This window comes from Sorex araneus, chromosome 5 (assembly GCF_027595985.1).
Source record: "Sorex araneus isolate mSorAra2 chromosome 5, mSorAra2.pri, whole genome shotgun sequence".
NCBI classification, from domain to species: Eukaryota; Metazoa; Chordata; class Mammalia; order Eulipotyphla; family Soricidae; genus Sorex; species Sorex araneus.
In genome coordinates, this window is record NC_073306.1 from 9,105,397 (window position 1) to 9,128,962 (window position 23,566).

At 43.4% G+C, this 23,566-nt stretch overlaps 1 protein-coding gene across 1 annotated transcript in view; it reads right to left on the reverse strand.

Annotated features, from left to right (window-relative positions):
- Positions 1-23,566, reverse strand: part of IL12RB2 (interleukin 12 receptor subunit beta 2) — an 80,641-nt gene that overhangs the window by 50,287 nt on the left and 6,788 nt on the right. Inside the window, exons 3-7 of the mRNA XM_055139758.1 lie at positions 18,740-18,854; positions 17,086-17,270; positions 15,973-16,115; positions 14,000-14,150; positions 3,919-3,998 (exon numbers count right to left, since the gene is read on the reverse strand). Of these exons, the coding sequence (XP_054995733.1) occupies positions 3,919-3,998; positions 14,000-14,150; positions 15,973-16,115; positions 17,086-17,270; positions 18,740-18,854 (674 nt within the window). The remainder of the gene's footprint in view (positions 1-3,918; positions 3,999-13,999; positions 14,151-15,972; positions 16,116-17,085; positions 17,271-18,739; positions 18,855-23,566) is intronic.

Sequence of the window (23,566 nt, forward strand, 5' to 3'; positions counted from 1 at the left end):
CTCTCTCAATCTGGGTCTGATTTTACAGAATAAGTGTGTGTGTGTGTGTGTGTGTGTCTGTGTGTGTGTGTCTGTGTGTATGTGTGTGTCAGTGTGTATGTGTGTGTCAGTGTATGTGTGTATGTGTGTCTGTGTCTGTGTGTGTCTGTGTCTGCGTGTATATGTGTGTGTCTGTGTGTGTCTGTGTGTGTTGGGGTGGGGTTGGGCTCTGCATTATGGTTGCCTTTCCTTTGGGGTTAGACAACTGACTATGTCCAAAGCAGAAAAAAAAAATCACAGCACATCTCCAACTATAATGGGCCTCACTCTAGCAAGGAGCAAGTGTTGGGGGACACAGAGGGTCCCAAGGCGGTACTAAACAGGACTTATTCCTCCAACAGACAGAAAAGGAAGAGTGGATCCAACTTTCCTTAGAGTAATGCAGGCTGACTATTCACTAGGGGTTGGAATCTGCCCTATGGTTCTAGATCCTTCTAGAAGGATGTAGAAACTTGTAGTATTTTTATTTTGGGTTTCTTATTCAAGTCCATTCCAGCCTCCTTCTTGTACCCACAATTCAGGCTCCATAAAAGGAAAGGAAATCTTTTTCAGACCAGAGAGGTCGTCCAATGGTCTGAGCACAGGCTTTGTATACGGCGGGGCCTGGTTTTGGTCCATAGCACTACGTGGTTCCCTGAGCACAGAGTTGGGAGTACTCTCCAAGCACCACAAGGTGTGGTCCCAAACCCTCCCCTCCAGAAAGCCAAACACCCAAAGTAAACTGAGGAGTCGGAGAGATAACACAGGCTCGAGGCGCTGGCCTTGCCTGTGTCTGGCCTGGGTTTGAGCCCTGGCACCACACTGGGTCCCCAGGGCTCTGCCAGCAGTGACCTCTGAGCAAAGAGTCAGGAGTCAGTTCCGAGCTAGGTATGCCACCACCCAACCCAAAGAAATAAAATAAAATATAACAAATGAAACCAAACGAGCACCCGAGGGGAACTAGTGTTGCCCGTGGCTCACAGGGACTTCCCCGGACAAGGCTTTCAGGCAACGCTTAGCGTCTCATACTCTCTGCCACGTGGGAAGCACCTGGGCACGGCCCCGGGTGTGCCACCTCCATTGCTAGGATGCAGGGACTCCTGGTGGGGGACAGTCCAGTATTTCCTTGGTGGCCCCAGGGGTTTTCCTGTCTTTATGTCATCTCATTGACTAGCTCTGCGGGAGACCGGGAGTGTGGGCTACTTCCACAGAGGGATGCCTGGGAGAGGGGAGGAAAGGTTGGAAACAGATTAGCTATTTTTTTCAGTGTGTTTTTTAAAATTTTTTATTTTTTGATTTTTTTTTGCTTTTGGGCCAACCTGTTGATGCTCAGGGGCTACTCCTGGCTCTGAATTCAGGAATTACTCCTGGCGGTGCTCAGAGGACCCTATGGGATGCTGAAGATTGAACCCTGGTTGGCCACATGCAAGGTAAGTGCCCCTACCCGCTGTGCTATTGCTCCAGCCCCTCAGAGCGCTTTGGAGGAGATGGTAAAGGGTGAGCTCTTTAGGAGAGGATGAACACGGGATTCGCCCAGTCGCTTCCTTGTGAAGAAAATAAAAGCCAATGGCTGGAAGTTGAGCCGGGCTCTTCCACACGCGTCCCCCAATGAGGGCCGCTCGAGGTGGCTTGCTTTCAGAGTGGACTAGCTATAAAAAGGGGCTTTATTTTCAAATAAAATTTGAGCTGCAGTTTTAGTTTCAAAGGGAAGCGCTTGATTGTGACTCACCGAGCTATTTATAGTGGTCTCCGCTCCTACCAGATATTTTGTGCATGCGAGACAGAGAAAGAAAGGAAAACGAGGGAGATGAGGCGTTTCAGACGCACAAAGACGATAATGATCCAAATCGATCGGGCCACTACTATGAGAGACACACATGTGTCTCCCCCATCCGGTTTCACGCTCAGCAGCGTCACCCCCAAACCGTGCATCTGTGTTAGTGGGAAGAGAGGCCATGAAAGGCATGCACGGATGGAAGAATAAAGAGGAATGAGGCTCATCCCAAACTCTGAGAACAAGCCAATCCATGGCTCAATTCAAATAACGTTTTCACCTGACAAAGGGCGTGCTGACTGACGGGGGTGGGTGGGGGTGGGGGGTTCCCGTGGGGTTCCGGTCCCAGCTCTGTACTCACAACCTTGGAGATGGTCTCTCTGATCCTCAATTCTTTCATTTGTTAAAAAATTATGGGGATGGGGCTGGAGTGATAGCACAGCAGGTAGGGTGTTTGCCTTGCACGCGGCCGACCCAGGTTCAATTCCCAGCATCCCATAGGGTCCCCTGAGTACCGCCAGGAGTAACCCCTGTGCATCGCTGGGTGTGACCCAAACAAAGCAATAAATAAATAAATAAATAAATAATTGTGGGGAGACTGGTCTCAACCTCACAGCATTGCTGTGAGGATGAAATGAAATCACAAGGGCCCCCTTTTCGGGATTGTGGTGCCATGCCCATATTTGTAGTCACTTGAGTTCCCATTGTTGGCTACAGGTTTGCTTGCTTTGCTCCTGTTTGACTACACTCAGGGGCGGTACTTTCTCCGGCTGTTTGTCTCTGTCGCTGTGAGCATTCCCGAGGAAGGGCAGCTGTTTCTCCTTCCCAGTGACGTTGGAAAGAGTCTCCCCAGACACCCCCCACCAGTTTCCCCTTCCTCAGTCGCTCACAAAGTGAGTGTGTGATGACGTACATGGTGGGTCTTGGGCATATGGTATGTAGGGGGAGAAGACTCGAAAGGGAAGATGCAGCGGGCTCAGAGCACGGAGGGGTGAGGGGTGGCGAGAGACCTGGGTCCCTGTGGGAGAGGATGCGGGGAAGATATGACTGTGGGGTGGAGGGCGCAAGAGCAAACATCTTGTGCAGGCGACCCGGGTTCGATCCCTGCCACTGCACAGTCCCCTGAGCCCCTCCTTAAGCAACCCTCAAGCCCCTGTGCACGGCCTGGCATGCCGCCCTGCAATAACAACCACCAGAGACGCACCACCGAAGCAGAGATGGGGCTGTGCGGGGGAAAGAGCTCCAAAGGCGCTCGGACCTTTATCTGGCAAAGTTCAGGACACAAGTTCACGAGCCAAGGATGGGCAGGAGACGGCAGAGAAGACAAACTTTAGCCAGTTCTTTGGAGCCCCAGACTAAAGTTGCAATGGAAGAAGAAGGTGTTTTTCTGGTCTCAAAAATATTGATCAGGTATACTAAATTTTCTCGGTTAGTTGTCTCACAGGACTACCCTGATATATATATATATATATTTCTGGATAGTCTCTTGCCCGCATGCCTGGCTGTCTTCCCTGGGGCCCCTCGGAGGGGATGGGCTCCAGCTTCTCTCCCCACCCCTAGCAGAGCTCCCGGCAGCCGAAGACCACTGGAACCTGGCTACAGCCACGCTCGAGGCCCCTCTCCACACGTTCCGACAGGCCTCACACATGAAGGTACCGGCAGAGGAACCCAGATGTGTGTAATCCCATCAATGGCCAATATCCAGAGAGAGACTTAAAAGCAAGCTCCCAGAAGCGATATCTTTAGCCTACTTCTCCCTCTGGGAGAAACTGGCAAGCTTCTGAGAGTTTCCTGCCCACATGGGACAGCCTTGCAAGCTTCCCATGGTGTATTCATATGCTAAACCCAGTAACAAGCTGGATCTCATTCCCCTGACCCTGAAAGAGCCCCCAGTTTGACATCTTTGGGAGGGCCAAGTCGAGATAGACTTCTAAGATCTCAGGGAAAGGACAAAATGAGAGGTAACTGAGCCCGCCCGAGAAATCGGTGATTAACAGGATTTCGTGATCGTGTGATCGTGATATGTGTATATATACACAAATAACACACATATATACACATATATGTGTGTATATATAAATATATATATAATTATCCTAAATTTTAAGTTGACATTAAAAACTTACCTTCCAGAAAAGAGAAATCTGTTGTCGTTTGTGGTCAATGTTCTGTTTCATATGCCAGACATCTAACATCCCAGTAGGTTCTGTTTCAAAAGACAAAACACAATATGTATATATATCTATATACAGATATATATAGATATATATACATACATACATACATACATACATACATACATAGTGATCAGGGTCTAGGGCACTTGGTAGTGGTGAGCAGTGGTTTTGTATGCCAAGACTATTAACAGTGTTGTAACTGTGTTATTACCAACTTAAACTTAGGGACTGGAGAGCTGGTATACTGGATAAAGTACTTGTGTTGCATGCAGCCTGCTTGGGTTCAGTCCCTGGCACCACATATGACCACCCTGGTCTCCTGGTCACTGTCTAAGTGTCCTCTGGTCACTGTCCAGTGTGATCTCTGAGCAAAGAGCTGGGAGTAAGCCCTGAACACGGCTGGGTGTGGCCCCCAAACTAGAAAAATTAAATGAAAGCTAAAAGTAAAGGATGACAGTGGGTGGTCTTTAAAAAACATTTTTAGGCACGATAGCACAGCAGGGAGTGCATTTACTTTGCATGCAGCCAATCGGGTTCGATTGCTCCATCCCTCTCGGAGAGCCCGGCAAGCTACCGAGGGTATCCTACCCACACAGCAGAGCCTGGCAAGCTCCCCGTGGCATATTCAATATGTCAAAAACAGTAACAAGTTTCACAATGGAGGCGTTACTGGTGCCCGCTCGGGCAAATCGATGAGCAATGGGATGACAGCAATACAGTGATATATGCGCAAATGATATAAAATCTTTGAAAGTCAAGGTTTTAATTCAGTGAGTGACCATTGGGATAATATTTATTTTCTTATGCCCTATTTCCCTTTTTCTTTTCTCTTTTTGTTTTTGTGTTTGGGACACACATGGGGTTTCTCAGCCACTCGCTCTGGCTCTGTGTCCAGGAGTGACCACTGGAAGTTCTTAGCTTTGTGCTGGGGATTTGAAGTAGGGCTGGTAAGATGTAAGGCAAGCATCACACACAACCTCTGCACTATCTCTCCAGCCCAACCCCGTTTCCTTTTGATTAAAAAAAAAACAAGTCTGGCATCAGAAGAATAAAAGGCTTAATTTAAATGTTAATTTTTTAAAAATCTATGAAGAGGAAAATAGATGCACAACTTACTCTGTAAGACATTTACTAATAAAACAATCAAGAAAAGTATGCTCTCTTTTTTTCTTTTTTTTTTTCTTGGAGTACAGAAAGGATTCTTTTTTTTTTTTTTAAGAGCTGTGTCTTCTTCTTCTTTTTTTTTTTTTTTTGCTTTTTTGGGCCACACCCAGCGATGCTCAGGGGTTACTCCTGGCTTTGCACTCAGGAATTACTCCTGGCGGTGCTTGGGGGACCATATGGGATCGAACCCGGGTTGGCCGCATGCAAGGCAAACGCCCTACCCGCTGTGCTATCGCTCCGGCCCCCAGAAAGGATTCTTAACAGAAAAATAAAGACAAAATAGAAGTAAAATATTTCTGATGCTATAAAAATACAGATGCCACTCTTTGTGTTTATTTCCAGTCCTGAACACGCCTGACAGTAGAGTTATTTGGTTTTATGATCTTTAGACAAAGATCTACATGAAGGGAAGGCCTAGCACTTTCCTTATAACATTCCTCATGCCTAGCCTAGTGCTTAGAATATAATCGACTCCCAGGAACTATTAAATGCTGAGAGACTAAGCCAGGCATTACTAACTACATGATTCTGGAGCAGGCTGAGCTGATAGAAAAAGTAGCTGCTAATTTCTAAGACAATGAATGGTCGAATCAGAGCTAGTTTGAGAGAGTCAGCCTAACATAGTTGATGAAACTGAATCATTGGCTCCACCTCTGTGTATGTGGGTATGAGCTTGTGCGTGAATGTGTGAGTGTAAATGGGTGCGTAATTTAGTGTGGGGTGAGTTTTGCATGGATGTGGATGTAATTTGTATGAGAGAATGAGAGTGTGAATGTAAGTGGTTGTATACATTTGTGTGTGGGTGGGTATATTTTGTGTGTATTAGTGTGTGAGTGTGTGGGTGAGTGTGTGTGTGTGAGAGAGAGAGAGTGAGAGAAAGTGTTTTAATTCTTGCATTATCAGATTTATTTTGATTTACAGCCAGGAGTTCAGAAACGCCTCCTGAAAATAGACTTCTAGTATACCAGCCTAACTTGTTCACAGTGACTCTTAGAAAATACTAGAGATGGGGCTGGAGCGATAGCACAGCGGGTAGGGCGTTTGCCTTGCACATGGCCGACCCGAGTTCGAATCCCAGCATCCCATATGGTCCCCTGAGCACCGCCAGGGGTAATTCTTGAGTGCAGAGCCAGGAGTAACCGTGTGCATCGCCAGGTGTGACCCAAAAAGCAAAAAAAAAAAAAAAAATACTAGACGTGAAGCTACCCAGGAGTTCCTTTTGGAGTAGCAAGTTCCATTTAACCTGATGGAAATTTCCAGAAAATTGAGTTCCACCTGGATAACTGAAGACAAGAGTAGAAGAAAGAGAGAGAGAGAGAGAGAGAGAGAGAGAGAGAGAGAGAGAGAGAGAGAGAGAGAGAGAGAGAGAGAGAGAGAGAGAGAGAGAGAGAGAGAGAGAGGAAGAGAATCCATGAACCAGTATTTGGGAAGGGCAGATCCTGTGGGGGGGCCACCTGTACTTACATCTCCTGTCTCCTCACCCCCACCCCCAATATCATTCTAGAGTGATGGTGAACGTCTGAACTGCAGAGCCAGATCAGGGAATGCCCTGCCTCGTGATCTTGAACAGATATGAACAGCATCCTGCAGCCAGCTCCCCATGTATCAAGTGAGCATCACAGTCTTATGTCTCAGGTGGGCACCTGGAAGAACTGAAGTGCAGAGAAGAGAACTGACATGTGGCCATGTCACTGTAGAATTGAGCTGCTGTTGTGTTTACCATGTGTCAAGAGGTAAGCAACTTGTCCAAAATCCCTGAAACAATAGGCTTTGAATAAGGGTCTGTTTAGTCACCTCCTCGGAATCTTAACTCTGTACTACACACCTAATGGGCTCTGAGAAGATTGAAGATTTCTTAGTAAGAAACAGTCCCATCCAGGGGCTGGAGCAATAGCACAGCGGGTAGAGCATTTGCCTTGCATGTGGCTGACCCAGGTTCAATTCCCAGCATCCCATATGGTCCCCTGAGAACTGCCAGGAGTAATTCCTGAGTGCAGAGCCAGGAGTGCACACCCTGAGTGCACACCCTACACATCGCTGGGTGTGACCCAAAAAGCCAAAAAAGAAAAGAAAAGAAAAGAAACAGTTCCACCCTAATCAGGTGTACCTCTTGTGTGTTCCATTCTCTTCCATTGTCACTTTCATTTCCTGTCTCTCTTACCCTATGCTTAGTTTTTTCTAAACATTTACATCGTCCCTCTCATGAGTGGCAGTGTTTATTCATCACTGCCGGGAGGACTAAGAGGTAAGAAACGCTAATAGGACATCCCCTGAAAAAAATGTTCTTGTGGGTTGTGCAGAATGAATCAGGAATCAAGCCCAGGACGTTTGTTAGTTCACATGCAACAAGGAAAAAGGGGCACTGACAGGAAATGGAGAAGGGACCTGACATGTATTTACCTCTGATATGTGGCAGGCAATCTTTGGACACTTTAAATCCATTATCTCATTTAATCCTTACACTAACACATGGGGTGCATGCAATTATGCCTGTTTTTTTTTTTTTCTGAAGACAAAGTGGTTGACAAAGGCTAAATGATTTACACAAGACTTAGAGTTGGCAAGTGGCAAAGCTTGGCCCAGGTCTGCCTCCTCACCAGCTTTCCCATTACGGTTCACAGAGAGGGCAGAGGTCTGGACACTCCACCCTCTAGCTAATCCAGACGTTGATGACACAATTGAGAATTGGGTGTGCTTGGTGTCAAAGCCAGTTGAGTTGTTTCATAGTGTGAACTGTCTGTATGTGTTGGCCAGAAACGGCCTCATTAAAGATTGACAATATAATAATTTATCTTCCTATTGGTGTAAATTTACTGTCACTATCTTGGCAGTAAATTCAGCTCAAGAATGAACTTCTAGGGTAGGCCTTGGGCTTAGAAGAAACCCAAAACAGAAAAGTGATAAGAGGCTGATATGTGTTCAAATATAACATTTGCTATCCAATGAAAATATCTCATTATGAAACCATAAAATTGTTCAGCCTAATTTCCTAAAATCTTAGGCAAAAAAGACACCAATAGAATATGTTCTAGCTCACTAGTTTAAAAGTTGGCAAACTATGACTCCCTGCTTTTGTACGGCCTTTGAAATAATTACTGCTTTACATTTTCCAGTAGCTTAATACAAATAAAAATAATCTTTTTTGGGGGGGTGGGTCCCCAAGCAGTGCTGAAAGAGCCTGGGAGTCACTTGCAGCAACACTCAGCCAGATGTGTGTGTGGGGCGTGGGGGATCACATGTAGTGCCCGGGACAGAACCACGGTCTGGGCACACAAAGCATGTCCCCCTGACCACTACTCTCTCCCTGGTTCCAAAAGATTAACATTTTTTTTTATTTTTTGCTTTTTGGGTCACACCCAATGATGCATAGGGGTTACTCCTGGCTCTGCACTCAGGAACTACCCCTGGCGGTGCTCAGAAGACCTTATGGGATGTTGGAAATTGAACCTGGGTCGGCCGCGTGCAAGACCAACACCCTACCCGCTGTGCTATCGCTCCAGCCCCCATCAAAAGATTAACTTTTAATAGAATTAAAATAATATAAAATTTAGCTCAACCTTTCACTCATAAGATCCTAGATTTGATCCCCAACAAAGCAATTATCTATCTATATCAACTATATATAAATGAAGTTTTAGTATCTATAAACACATGTTTATTGGAGCACAGCTTCCCTTTTTGTATTTATATATGTCAACGGACTGCTTTCACGCCACAACAAATTTTAGCAGTTGTGATGATGTGGTCGGCAAAGCTGAAATTATTTAATGTCTGAGGCTTTCCAGAAAATGACTGCTTAGTGCTTCAGTGTACAATTATGAAATATTTGTCAGCCAAGTCAGCAACATAACCTTCAGGATTCCACTGTTCCCACTTCACGTAGTAATGCCTTCAAGCTACTGGTAAATAAGTGAATTGCCTCGCTTCTGCCACGAGACAGAGGGGTCTCCACCTGCTGAGCGCACTCTCTCCCTCTCCTTGGGCCTGCCCGTCACTCCTGCCCTCGCTATGCTGGTAGCCAGCTCCACTTTCACTGCTCTGGCGCAAGAACGCACAGGCGACACTTCCTTCATTCATTGTCCACCGCAGTGTTGAGCAGGGCCAAAGGGATGTAGTGTAGGGAGACTTTAAAAATGGTGAACGGAGGACTAATCTTCAAGAGCCACCAAGACCATGAAATTCCCAGATACATCCGTCTCTGGTATGAAAACTTTAGTGACTTCTAACAGTGGGGCAGGTGGTCCCTCTCGCCATCCCCCTCGCCCAGACTGCTGGAGGTCCCTGCAGCCACGCCCACATCCTGAAGCCTCCATCACGCAAACAGCCGAGCTTCATAGGTTCACAGCTAATCTTAAGAGATGTCAAGGAACAGCATCAGTTCTACAGCTCCTAGAGCATGTTGTCACACACGTGGCCGCATGACGCCTCCAAATGCCGCGATCCTCACAGCCCCGTAAGAGCACAGCAAAGAGAGGAGAAAGCAGCAAGAAGCCCACCGTGCTCAGTGAGTGGAAACAATAACGGAAGGTTCAACTAGCAACGAGTAGCTCATAAAACCCTTCGACAAGGACTTCAATAGCATTACTGTGAGATCTAGCACTTTTCCCTCCTCCCTCCCTTCCTCCCTCCCTTCCTCCTTTCCTTCCTTCCTTCCTTCCTTCCTTCCTTCCTTCCTTCCTTCCTTCCTTCCTTCCTTCCTTCCTTCCTCCTCCTCCCTCTTTCCCTCCCTCCTAGCAGTGCTCAGGGCTCACTCCTGGATCTAAGCTCAGGGATCACCCCTGCTGGCTCAGGAGACCATATGGGGGGCCAGAGATCAAGTCTGGGCCAACTGTGGGCAGGGTACGTGCCCTCCCTGCTGTCCAGCCATCTGCGCCCCGCCCCCAGCAGAGTGCTTCTTTCCTCTGATTCTTTCCTTAGTGCTCATTTTAAAAATGTCATTCATGGAGGAACATGACATGATTGAACTTAATGACACTGGAAAGGGCCATATGGAGAAATAATGCTTATTCTCCGCTGACGTGATGTCACTAAGCTCCCCCCTCTAGTCTGCCAAGAGTCTCTGTTCTCAATTCTGAGTAGCAAAAGCTGCAGAGCAAATAGCAGCATCATAAGATCACTCCATTTTAGAGAGTAACCTGAAAAAGCTTACTAGTAATATTTTTAAATGCCAAGTTACAAATGAGTACACATTTGAAGGGTTCAAGAAAGAAATGCTAAAAAAAATTTCACACCTTGTAGGTTTACATCAATTGGTTTTTCATCAAGAAACTGATGACAAAAGCAGCGGTAAGTGGTAAAAACCAAGCAGCTTCGAGTGAGAAAAGAGATCCTACAACTACCCACAAAGCAGATGAAACCCAGATTGGGAGATTCAGACAGCGTGGAGGATCTCAGAGTTTGGGGTTATTTCTTTATGAATGCCTGCACTTTGAAAAAAACAACTTCCTTGGTTCAATTCATAACCATGCAGGTTCATAACTGTAACAAGTTGTACTCATTTCTATGACAGTGGTTTATTTTATAGGATGTGAGAGAGTTGCCAGGCTAGTGTGACAGGCTTTTTTAAAAAAAAATTTTTCAATAACACTTAAAAGAAAAAAATAAAACCTCTTAATAAATACCTATAGAGGTCATTATCAATTGTGAGTAAAAATGGCAAGAATTTGAAAGTCCAAAGTTTCTCTAGTTTATAGGTTAATCTAATGTGATTTAAAAAAAATTCTTAATTATATTTACTTCTTGAATAGTACAAAATATGTGCCCCCTTATCAGGAATTTTACCTATGTCAGGTATAAACAACACCTACTCCAAGAGATCATAAAAAATTATTCTGATTATGTGCAACAAAATGATACTAAGAATAAGCACTGATTCTAAAAATGATAATAATAACATTTTAATGGCAATAATTTAAGCAGAGAGCAAGTGGCCTAGCATCTATTAAAAAGATTTTTATCATATAATGAGAGGGAATAAATTTTTATTGGACAAATTAATTTTTGAAACATTTTCTAAATACAAAAATGCAATTAACATGAACAAAGAAAGAATATTAGTTTAATTTATTCTACAAGTTACAATTTAGGAACTCTTAGATTTTTTAATGTTGTTGGGGTATTTCTGGTGAGTCATTAGTCATTCCCAGCCATAAAGCTCACAGAAAATGAATGGAACTTAATCATAAGGCTATTTTACATGCCTATGTACTTTAAATTCCATAAATAAGTGCTTAGAATTTCTCACACTAATATTTAAGAACCTCCAGGCAATATGTAACAGGCTATATACTACTTTTTTCCCTCTGAACCAAATTTACACAAATTACGAAAAATTTCATACTATATGGCTAATTAGATGCTTTTGAAAACATTCTGGTGGTTATTTCTGGTGATTCCAAGCATTCGTTGGGGAAATTTCATATAAGCATTTTTGCTTCAATATACTTGGCTACATATCAACAAAATTATATCCCCAATAATTACTAGGGAGAAAAAGGACATTAGACTAAAAAATATTTTTTATATCTTTCTCAGGATAATTTGATGACACTCATCTGAGCCATGAATATCAAAAACTTAAAGGAATACAGTGCTGTGATATTAGAGGTGATACTGTATGTTAAATTTTTTTTTTTTTTTTGCTTTTTGGGTCACACCCGGCGATGCACAGGGGTCACTCCTGGCTCATGCACTCAGGAATCACCCCTGGCGGTGCTCAGGGGACCATATGGGATGCTGGGAATCGAACCCGGGTCGGCCGCGTGCAAGGCAAACGCCCTACCCGCTGTGCTATCGCTCCAGCCCCCACTGTATGTTAAATTTTATTTCAAAATTTTGTCTCCAGGGTCCCCTTTTATTTTTTCAAAATTTTAATATGACCTAAAGAGTCATAAAAATTTTCTTGGTGTGCAAAAGTAAAATGTGTTAGGTTTCAACTATAAAGGAATGACATATATTATTGGGTATAGCTTTGTGGCGTTAGAGTTACTGTGATAGTCTGTGAAACAGAGATAAGTGTTATCACCAAACATCACCAAGGCGCATGCTTGTAATCAACAGGACCACATGTGGCAGATGGCATGGGATGTTCTGTATTGGAAAAACCCAGCAAGGACCAAGGCAGCTAGCACGGCCCTGAGAGTCCACATTTTGACTTTGCCACAGCAAAAAATTAAAGGGTGAGTTAGGGAAAAATTAAGTACAGAAGGAGTTAATGAAAGCCACGTGTACATTCAAGAATCAAAGTGCAGAGACAGCCTAGAGTAAAGAGCTTTGTCTCTTAGAAAGACGAGCTGCTGATTAAAATGAAGAGAACCCGCTCTGAAAGCAGAGGGTGGACAGAGTGGGCATGTTTGAAAACAGTGGTCCTCAGCCAGATGACCCTATGCAGGTCTCCAGGATATATATATGTATATATATATATATATATATATATATATATATATATATATTTTGCTTTTTGGGTCACACCTGGCAATGCTCAGGGGTTACTCCTGGCGGTGCTCAGGGGACCATATGAGATGCTGGGAATCGAACCCGGGTTGGCTGCATGCAAGGCAAACGCCCTACCCGCTGTGCTATCGCTCCACCCCCTCCAGGATATTCTTGTGGGGACCCAGGGTGAAAAATGCATAAGTGGAGGAACATGGCATGTGAAATGGTAGGGCAGTGGGGTCACAAGAAGGCTGAAAAAGACTGAGAAATACTGGTCAAGAGAGGCGGGCTAGCTCTATTCTAAGACAAGCGGTTTACCAAAAGTGAGAGCAGGCACTCAGTGTGGGCAAATTCTAGGGAGAAGCATTGTTTCTTTTCTTTTTGTTTTTGGGGCCCCCTCAGCAGTGCTCAGGGCTGACTCCTGACTCTGTGCTCACGAACCACTCCTGGTGGGGCTCAGGGACCATATATGGTACCAGGGATCCAACGCAGGTTGGCCTCATGCAAGGCAAGCACCCTACCTGCTGGACTATCTCTCCGACCACAGGAGCATTTTTTCTACAAATTTCTAAGTTGTATAGTTGTAGAAATGGAATGAATTTAAAAAGGCACTGGAAGCATATCGGAGAAGTGCAGAGTGGGGTGGTGATTTGCCCCCATATCAAAGCACGGTCCAGTTTCTCACCATATCTGATCAATTTCTAGGGTTGTTGTGACAACTGTAAAGTGTCAAGGTGAGAATCAGCGTGCTTTCTGTAATATAAATATATTTCAATGAGCCTTCAATGAAGTTCTGCTCTCTGTCAGTCAGTGGCCTTCCATTTAGTTTTACGTGGTCTTAGGTCCTAGAGTTTTCACACCTTGGTGCCCAGTATTTGTAACTCATTGACTCTGTTGGCAGAAACATACCAGGCATCCAGGCCTTGTGTGTGGGCTTGCAAAAAAAAAAAAAAAAAAACTTGATCAAAGATGGGAACTGATCAGAGATTGAAGGGGTGGAGATGACAGATGTTGACATGTTAGAGAACAAGGAACAACAGTTATTCATATATCAGCACACAGATGTTTGCTTGAAGGAACAACCAAGTGTTATAGCTATTAAAGTTTCCAGTGCCTGAGCAAGGGAATATTTTTCCAAGGAAGGTCAAGTTTTCTGATTCTTTCCCATCTATGTCAGTTGTATACCACATTTGTGCTGTCTACTCTCTTGTCCCGATAACTAGTATTAAAAATTGCCAGGTTATAGAAGTATGTACATGAATAGTTATAGTACTTGCACTAATATAAAGCTTAACTCGTTAATGAATGCACTCCTATCAGTTGGTCTGGTGCTAATACTTTGGAGATTCTATTCCAAATAAATCATTATATAATTTTCTCTCACTCTTTTCTTTCCTGCTTCTCCCCCCCACCTCTTTTTTTTCATACATACCTTCTTCTGGAGTTTGTGTTTTTAATAATTTACTCCAATTACTCCAAAAGCCTTTATAAAGATGTAGCTTCGAGGAAATCTGAAATTCATATTCTGTAAATGGCTTCAGATCCAACAAATCATATCTTCCTTTGGCATTTGTAGCATTGATCTTGAATCAGATGGGATTTCAAAAGGTGCTTATTAACACTAGCTTAATTTAAACAATTTTAACATAAAGATCAGAAACTAGATCAGTAAATCTTTATTTTTTAGATCCATCATTCAATGAGAATACCAATGACTAGATCAGGTGTACCAAATACACCTAATATTAATCTGAAGTAATATCTTCTCTTTAAGGTAAAAAGAAATACCCAAACTCCCGGGACAAGCAAGTCATCTGTATGTATTTCTAGAAACCCAGTGAGATAATATAGGGGTGCTTGCCTTGCACACAACCCACCCCAGTTGGATCCCAACTCTGCATAGGGTCTCCCAAGCAAAGCCAGGAGTGATCCCTGAGGACAGACTCAGCCCTAAGCACTAGAGATTATGAATTCCCCCAATAAAAATAATTAGCAAAGAATGACAAGTTCCATACTATTTTAGACTCACGTGAAGGGAAAGAAAGCAATGAACACATAAAACAGAAATGAAGTTATAGGCACAGAGAACAGACTGATCGATACAGAGGGAAGCAGGTATGGAGAGAAGTAAAACCAGCAAAGGGCACAGGGTGTTATGTGAGGGATGAAAACTATCCTTTTGGTAGTGGTCATGATGTAGTGTCTACAGATGTAGAATTACAGCACACGGGAGAGTTGTGTTTTAAACCAACACTATCTCAATTAAAAAATTGTTAATTCCACCAACTCTCAAAAGGATCTTGGAGAAGTTTCTGCATTAGAGATTATTTTTCATTTTATCATACCTAGAATTTGATGAATGTTTTAATACACATAGAACTAGTTTAAAGAAAGAAAACTTTAGAGGTCTGAGAGATTAGTTAGCACAAGTGGATAAGGTGCTTGACTTGCATATGACCAACCCTGGTTTCTTTGTTTTTATTCATTTTATTTTTGGGAGGATTTGGGGGTCACACCCTATATTGCTACAGCTTGCAGTAAATGCTCTTCAGCTTGAAGAAAGCAGTATTTGAAAAAAGCCTATCATGGATCACTACATCTCACTGTTGATTCATTGTGCAGACTGTTTGGAAGACTAACATAGAAACAGGGGCTGGAGAGATAGTACAATTGGGAAGCCCTGAGCATATCTGGATATGGCCCCTATCCCCAACAAAAAGAAAAGTTTAGTTCTATGAAGAAATCATATAAGAAAAATGATAAAGGGAAAATGTAATTATACCTCTGAGCACTACTGATATGTGGAAGTTTATCCTTTGTTATTATTAAAGTCACTGTATTCTTACACAATTACTGAAATAAATTGCAACCGTATATAATTTATTGTATAAAACCTACTACCAGATCAATAAGTCTCTACATGTCTAAGGACATTTAATGTTTCTTTCTTCAATATGTGTTTTAAAAATTCACTCGAAAGTAATAATGGACCCAGGGATAGAAAAACAAGGAGAAATGAATCTTTTACTAGAAATAATTGTAAAAACTAATGTTGGTTTACAATCAATATTTAAGATGCTTCTCAATAAAAGTGTCCATGATATTCTAGCATATTCAAAACATATCCTTTAGGGTTATGCTTTGGAGGGGAGACTTGTGCCAAGCCGGGTGGTACTCAGGGCTTGCTTCTAGCTCTGTGCTCAGAGATCACCCCTAGCAGGTCTTGGGGAACAATATAAAGTGGCAGGGATTGAACTTAGGTTGATCGCGTGCAAGGCAAGTGCTCTAACCACTATACTATCACTGTGGCCCTGGGTGAAATATTCTTAAACATGCAGGTGTGAAAACACATTTGTTTAGTAGAAGAACCCCTCCTAGCTTTCCCCTCCACCCAAAGGCCATTACCATAGTCCAGGGCTTGCTGTGATGGGGCCGATATCTGAGTCGATTATGTAGCACCATCCCCTCGTCACGCCACTGAAGGACACACCTGCTAGCGGAGTCATTGACACACTGGAAGTGGAGATCCCACGGAGGAAGAGGCCTCACTAGGAAACAGGACAAAAAGGAAAAACCAAAACCTAGACACTGTGATCCAACCTCCACAACCAGAAGCTGCCACAAGACATTGGCATGACCTACAAAGAATGGAACAAAACTGTCTGTAGATACGCAACTACCCGATTTAGTGAACTGGGGGAAAGAGGTCTCTGATTTCCAGAAAGAAAAAAAAAAACCTGGATTTGCTTCTAAATCATTAAAACAATTCCTCTGAATCTCCCTTTTACATTTTTTTACAAAATAAACTACCACCAACATTGGTAATAATATCAATCCTGCTTAATCCAGTTCTTGCCAGAAAATGAGTGTGTCAAATCCAAGAGTTCCAAGGGTTGAAAATGCAGAAGAGTTATAGTGGTGATGGTTTCATGGCAGGGAAGGAAATAAACGTTGGCAGGAAAAGTCACAGGGAAAGAAAACAAAAATAGAAGAGAAGACTAGGAGGGCAAGAAGGTGGCTTAGAAAGGAAGAGTGAGCAGGGCTAGAATGTAGGTTGGGAAGACACACAACGCAAGTGCGTCTAGGGACACTTTGGGGCAGATTCATAGCAGTAGGAATGCAAGCAGTGCTGTGAGGCCAAGGGAGATACAACAGTGCGGGTCAGAACTTCAATCAGGCCGGAAGCCAAGACCTACTTGGGCAATGCCTGCCACCGGCCTGTGGACTCTATTAGGTCAATGGTCTTCGCTTGGAAATGTGCCGGGCCAGTCTGCAGCTCCCCGTATTCTTATGCCCAATGGCCATTTTCCATCACACCCCTCCGGTGCCCCACCCCCCACTCCCAGCGCGCGCGTGCGTGCACACACACACACACACACACACACACACACACACACACACACACACAGACCCCTTCCCTTTTTAAACTATCATACAGAGAACACCAGGCCAGTGATTTTATAGATAATGGCCCCTAAGCCAGGAAAGAGAAGTCACTGAAAGTGAAACTTAATGTACCTATGTCCAAGAACGTGAACGTGAGTGGCAAGGAAGAAGCATTTCCGAGGTTATTGGTGACATCGACCGTGGCGGTGTAGTTGGATTCAGGAGACTCGGCTGGCAGGTTGGTTCCAAGGTCCATATGGTCACAATTAGGATTATTACACTGCTTCTGCCAAGTCAAATTTCTTGGTCCATTTAACCTAGAAACGGAAGATAATTGCCTTTCGTGAGATATGTTATGCTGCCTTGCTCTTTTCGTACAAGAGAACAAAATGTTCAAATATTTTAAATTCTAGACAGTTATTTTTAAGGTCAGTTTTATCCTAAGGGAATATGGGGATATTGATATTCTGTGCTCATAAATAGGAACATACTTTCATACTTCCCCCCTTCCCTTTTTCGGTAGAACTAAGGTTTTCTGTTTCTGTTTTTTTAACCTTCACAGCGATGCATAGCCATCCCTGTCACTGTCACTATTGTCCTGTTGCTCATCGATTTGCTCGAGTGGGCACCAGTAACGTCTCCATTGTGAGACTTGTTGTCACTGTTTTTGGCATATCGAATATGCCACAGGTAGCTTGCCAGGCTCTGCCATGTGGGTGGGATACTCTCGATAGCTTGCCAGGCTCTCCAAGAGGGATGAAAGAATCGAACCTGGGTTGGCCACGTGCAAGGCAAACGCTCTAACCGCTGTGCTATTGCTCCAGCTCTACAGTGTCTGAATTCCCCAAATCCTTACTGACAACTTTATTTCTCTTTATTTTCTTTACCCATTTTGGAGCCACAGCCAGAAGTGTTCAGGGATCTCTGCTGGTTAGCTTTGGGGATGATCTGGGTGTTGGGGAATCAAACCCAGGTTTCTGGGTTGGCCCGGTGTAAGGCCAGCATTTTACCTGCTGTGCTATAGACCCAGCCCACATCTTTGCTTAATACAAAAGTAATCCTGTTCCAAAGAGGCTCCGTGGCATTTGTGTCCACTGTGCAGATGTGCCAGCTCCTGGCACAAACAGAAGCCCGGGCCTCACAAACCTCTCCCTTGACTCCTGCTCACTCAGTACGGCCAGCTGGATCTTTGGATTGGATTATACAATCAACTTCGTGGAACAGAAACTTCCAGATTCTGAGTGTGGATTCTCAGAGCAAACAAAGGTGCTTTGAAAAGAAACTAACACCGGGGCTGGAGCAATAGCACACCCGGGTAGGGCGTCTGCCTTGCATGCGGCCAAACCAGGTTCGAATCCCAGCATCCCATATGGTCCCCTGAGCACCGCCAGGAGTAATTCCTGAGTGCAGAGCCAGGAGTAACCCCTGTGCATCGCCAGTTGTGATCCAAAAAGCAAAAAAAAAAGTAAGAAACTAACATCATTGCCACAAGGACAAGTCTCACGATCGTGATCCCAAAACTCTGTAACTGCAAAAGGGACAAGGGAAGTTACGCAGTTGGTTTGACTCTGACAGAGCACTGACAATCATCTCTAACTTGGGCCTTGGCTGAAAAGAATTTGAGCTAGTACTTAGACACCAAGACATCCCAATTCAGATAACTAGACCAAACCTAGAGATATATATTTCTTCGTCTCTCTGGCAAAAATAGGACTGTTGGATGTTTATATGTGTCAGCACCGATAAGGCCTCTAGCACAGATGCAAAAATGCAGGCTCCGACTTACTGTAAAGTATACTTATTTAACAGGTGGGTGTTTCGTCCTCGGTGCCATGTACAGGACACGGTCCCCTGTTCTCCACTCTGCATACAAGATAAGTTTCGAGGCTGTTCTGGCATCACTTCGAAAAGAAAGAGCAAAACCTCATAGCTTGACTAGTACACAAACGGCATTTCAATCGCACTGTTACTAAGTGCCAACAAGACCCCTTCTGCTATGGTTCCCACATGCAGATGAGTTGGGAGTTATTTCAGATGCCATCAAGTTCAGAGTTACCACCGAGCATCAAATGTCTTCGAACAACACGATGCACAGTAATGCATATGGAGCAAAGTCACATGACGACAAACCCTGTGCTGTTTACATGTCTCTTCTCAGTGAGTCATCCTATCAATGGCAGCAAGGATATATTGTTGGAACCTCATTTGACTGATCAAGACTTCAAGGTTAAAATGTCTTGCCCAAGATGACCCAAAGTGGCAGAACCTGGGTTCCAGTCCAGGTCTTTCACCATCAGATTCTACCATTCCCAGACTGGTGAATAACCAGTGCGTTAGGTCTGGTGAAAATTGATTTAATTTTTATTTTCAATGGTACTTCAACATTTTATTTTTTTAATTTTCTTTTATTAAAATTATTTTTTAATTTTTATTAGTGAATCACCATGAGGTACAGTTAAAAACTAATGAACTTTCATGGTTGGATTTGGTTTCCATCCCGCCACCAGTGCCCATACTCCTCCACCAAGGTTCCGAGTATCCCTCCTACCACCCCCACCCCAACCCCCACCACCCTACCCTCCCTCTTCGGCAGGGCATTCCCTTTTGTTCTCTCTCGTGTTGGGTGTTGTAGTTTGCAATAGAAGTACTGAGTGGCCATCACGCTTGGTCTATAGTCTACTCTTGGTACCCAGTTTTCAACCCAAGTGGGTCCTCCCAACATTCTCTACTAGGTGTTCCTGTCTCTATCTCAGCTGCCTTTTCCCCTAGCATGTGAGGCCAGTTTCCAAGCTGTGGGGCAGACCTCCTGGTTCTTATCTCTACTACTCTTGGGTGTTAGTGTCCCAGAAAATGGATTTAATTTTTTTAAAGAGTGAGACCCATGAAGGTTTTATTTTTTTACTTTTTGGGTCATACCTGGAGATGGTCAGGAATGACTCCTGGCGGTGCTGAGGGACCACGTGGGATGCCAGGGATAAAATTCCAGTTGGCCATGGGCAAGGCAAATGACCTACCTGCTGTACTATGGTTCTGGCCCTGACCCATGCAGATTTTGGAAACCCTTAAAAATTAGGGGCTCCTTTTCTCCATCGCCCTGATAGTTGCTCCTAAGTTACTACTGCTTTCTAGTCACTGGTCATATCCTTCTGGGTTCTACCACCTAAATCTAGCATCTGCAGTAATGCCTGGCCCCCTTTGCGGACATTAATAAATGAATTATTTATGTATACAGAGACTGAGTTATTCCTATGGACTATCCACAATGTTAGTTATGGAAATAGGAAAGTGAACAAGGCAATCTGACCCCCTTCTATTATAAGATGTATTTGTGAATGGAGCCATTTTTACGGTCAAAATAACAATCCAAAGATTGGAACTTCTCAGGTACAACAGAGGTGTAAGAAAAAGTGCTGTCATTGCTCCCTCCACCCACACACCGAGCCCCGCACACAGACAGATGTTTCCTTTGGGTGAGATCAAACAAACATAGCACAAGTAGAGATGTTAATTAATGGAATAAACTCCAGTGCAGGAAGTCCTTAGCAATCACCACAGACACATGAATTGGCCACCAAGTAAGTATAAGGTCTCAAATCCTAGTGTTTCCATCTGTAAAATGGTTAAAAATTTATGTAGCTCATGAATTATTTCTTTGTTTTTTTGGGTTTTTTTTTTTTTTTTTTTTTTTTGCTTTTTGGGTCACACCTAGCAATGCACAGGGATTACTCCTGGCTCTGCACTCAGGAATTCGCCCTAGCAGTGCTCGGCGGACCATATGGGATGCTGGGATTCGAACCGGGTCGGACTCGTGCAAGGGAAATGCCCTAACCCACTGTGCTATCACTCCAGCCCCACATGAATTGTTTTTGATAGAATAATAAACTTTCTTGCAATAAGAAACTCTTCCTGGTGGTCTAGATGTGTGTGGATGGTGACACACACTTTACACATCTGGAACCATAAGTACTTATGGCTTAGCCATATAAAACTAAGCTAATTCTTTGTTTTGTGACATTTGGGAAAACTGTACATTTAACATTATAATGCTTTCTCGTATGTATATAACACAGTGATTTGCTATGAGTATCTCCCACAAAATGATGACCACAAGAAATCTAGTTATCATCCACCACTGTGGTTACCTTTTTATCTCTTCAGATGGAAACTTTCAAGATACACTCTCTTCGCCACTTTCAAATATGCAACACAGTACTCATAACTGTAGTCCCCACGAGGTACTTTAAATCCATTACTTATTTATTTAATAGTCGTACTTTATACTTTTTTAACCTTCTCCAATTTTGCCCACCCATAACTTCTGGTTATGTACAAATTTTTGTTTATCTTAGGGTTAGCAACTATCTGCTTATTCCATTTTATTCTTATTTTTATTCTTCTTATTCCATATTTGTTCTTACTAATGTAACCCCAAATTCTCAAGCCTATTATCTGAATTTCTGTTTAACCTACTCAAACGCAGGAAATTCTATCAGTGTCACCTGTCCAAGGGCTCCTGTCCTGGGCCTTGTGACATTTCCATTAAGGTGGGTTTGCTTCTCTGCCTAGAACAAGGTAATATTCTGGGACTGCCAGTGTCTATATCCCAGAATTCCTCTCCTTTATTTTGTGTTGGATCTTCTGTTTCTAAGACCCAATGTTTTCTTCATTCTTGATTTAACTACTTGCGTTGGTGGAGTATATTCTCCAGTGGTTCCCCAGAGGGTACAGGAGGGAAATATTTTAAGCACAGTTAAAAGTCTTTATTCTCTCCTCACCCATAGGCTACATACATAATTCTAAGTTGAAGAGAATTTTCCCTTGAGATCCTGGAGGCAAAGCCATGCTGTCTTCTAGAGAAGTCCAAAGCCATTCTGATCCTTGAACAACTGTCATAGTCTATCTTTTCCTCTGAGACCATAGAAATCTTCCATTGTCGCTATTTTGAATTTTCACAAAGATGTGTTTAATGAGCATCTATTTTTTCTTTCATTATTTTAGGGTATCCGCTGGCATTGCGTGGAGGCTATTTTTGAGTCTGTCCTTGGGGGTCACTCCAAGTGGCCCTGGAGAGACAATGGGGTGCTGAGGACTGAACCTGACCTTCCTGCATACAAAGCATGTGCTCAACCCATTAAGCCATCTTTCCGGCCCCCTTTTCTGATCTCATGGATTCCCATCATGTTAAAAGTTCTGGGAATTTCTGTCTTTTGGTTTGGAAAACATTCCTGATTTATGATTCTGAAGATTCTCTCCCTTGTTAATTTTTATTTTTCATTTCCCAAAGCCCCTTCATTGTTGTAGGTTAGAGCTGGGTTTCCCAACACATTCACAACTCTGGCTCCCTTCAAATCTTGTTTCTTTTCTGTGTCTTTCCTAGTCTCATGGCATCCTCTCCAATTATGGGATTTTCACCTGTGCCTCCCCTTTGAAAACCTTGGGACCACAAATCCTCATTGAAAAAATCTGGGTTAGCTTCCTTTTTAATTTTATGTTCTGTCATCTATATGCATACACACATACATATATTATTTTTTAACTGTTGGTCTTTGTGCTATACTCTCAGGAAATATCTTTTCTCTTTTATATTTTCGCCCTCCTAATGATTTTTCATTTCTATTTATTCTATTTTTTTTTGGTTGTGGGAACATTTTCTGGCCATTTCCTTTCTTATCTTTGTCCTCTCTGCAATGTTTTCTCTTTATTATCTGAGGGTATAAAGGCTTGGTTTTTCTTTTCTTTTCCTTCACATTTCTTCTCCCTGCCTACTTCTTCCACTTTGCCTGCATGGCTTACTCCGTATGTCCCATGTCAGACATCCACCTGAGGTCCTTGTATTTTACTCAGTTATAGCAGCGGGGCATGGGACCATAGTGGAGCTTGTGTGGGCATGTCTGAGGGATGGCCCTGGCTGACTGGGGCATCTAGCTACATTTTCTTGGGAAGTTCCATTAGGACCTGAATCACTGTTTAACCTACTCAAACACTGGGAATTCTAGCTGGACTTTGTACTTCTTTTTTTTATTTTTTAAATTTTTGGGTCACACCCAGCGATGCTCAGGGATTACTCCTGGCTCTGCACTCAGGAATTACTCCTGGCGGTGCTCGGGGGACCATATGGTATGCTGGGAATCGAACCTGGGTCGGCTGTGTGCAAGGCAAACTCCCTACTCGCTGTGCTATTGCTCCACCTCCTGGACTTTGTACTTCTTAATCTCCTCAGTTTTGATTGTCAATTTTATTAATGTCAATACTTTTATTAAATTATTATTATTATTATTATTATTATTATTATTATTTGGTGTGGGAACCACACTTAGCTGTGCTCATGGCTTACTTCTGGCTCTGTGCTCAGGGATCACTCCTGGAGAGGTTTGGGGAACCATATGTGGGGTCCATATGTGGCGGAGTGCGAAGCAAACACCTCACCTGCTGTACTATCACTCTGACTCCTCGTCATTATTTTTAGATACTTCCTCTAGACTTGGGCAGACTTCATAGAAAAGTAGTTTCTAATCTGCTTAGAGGGGGTTGGAAGACTGACGAGGCTATGTAACTGTGCCTTCCATGTCCCCATTTTTAAAAATTATTATTTATTTTTTTGCCAGTTCCATCT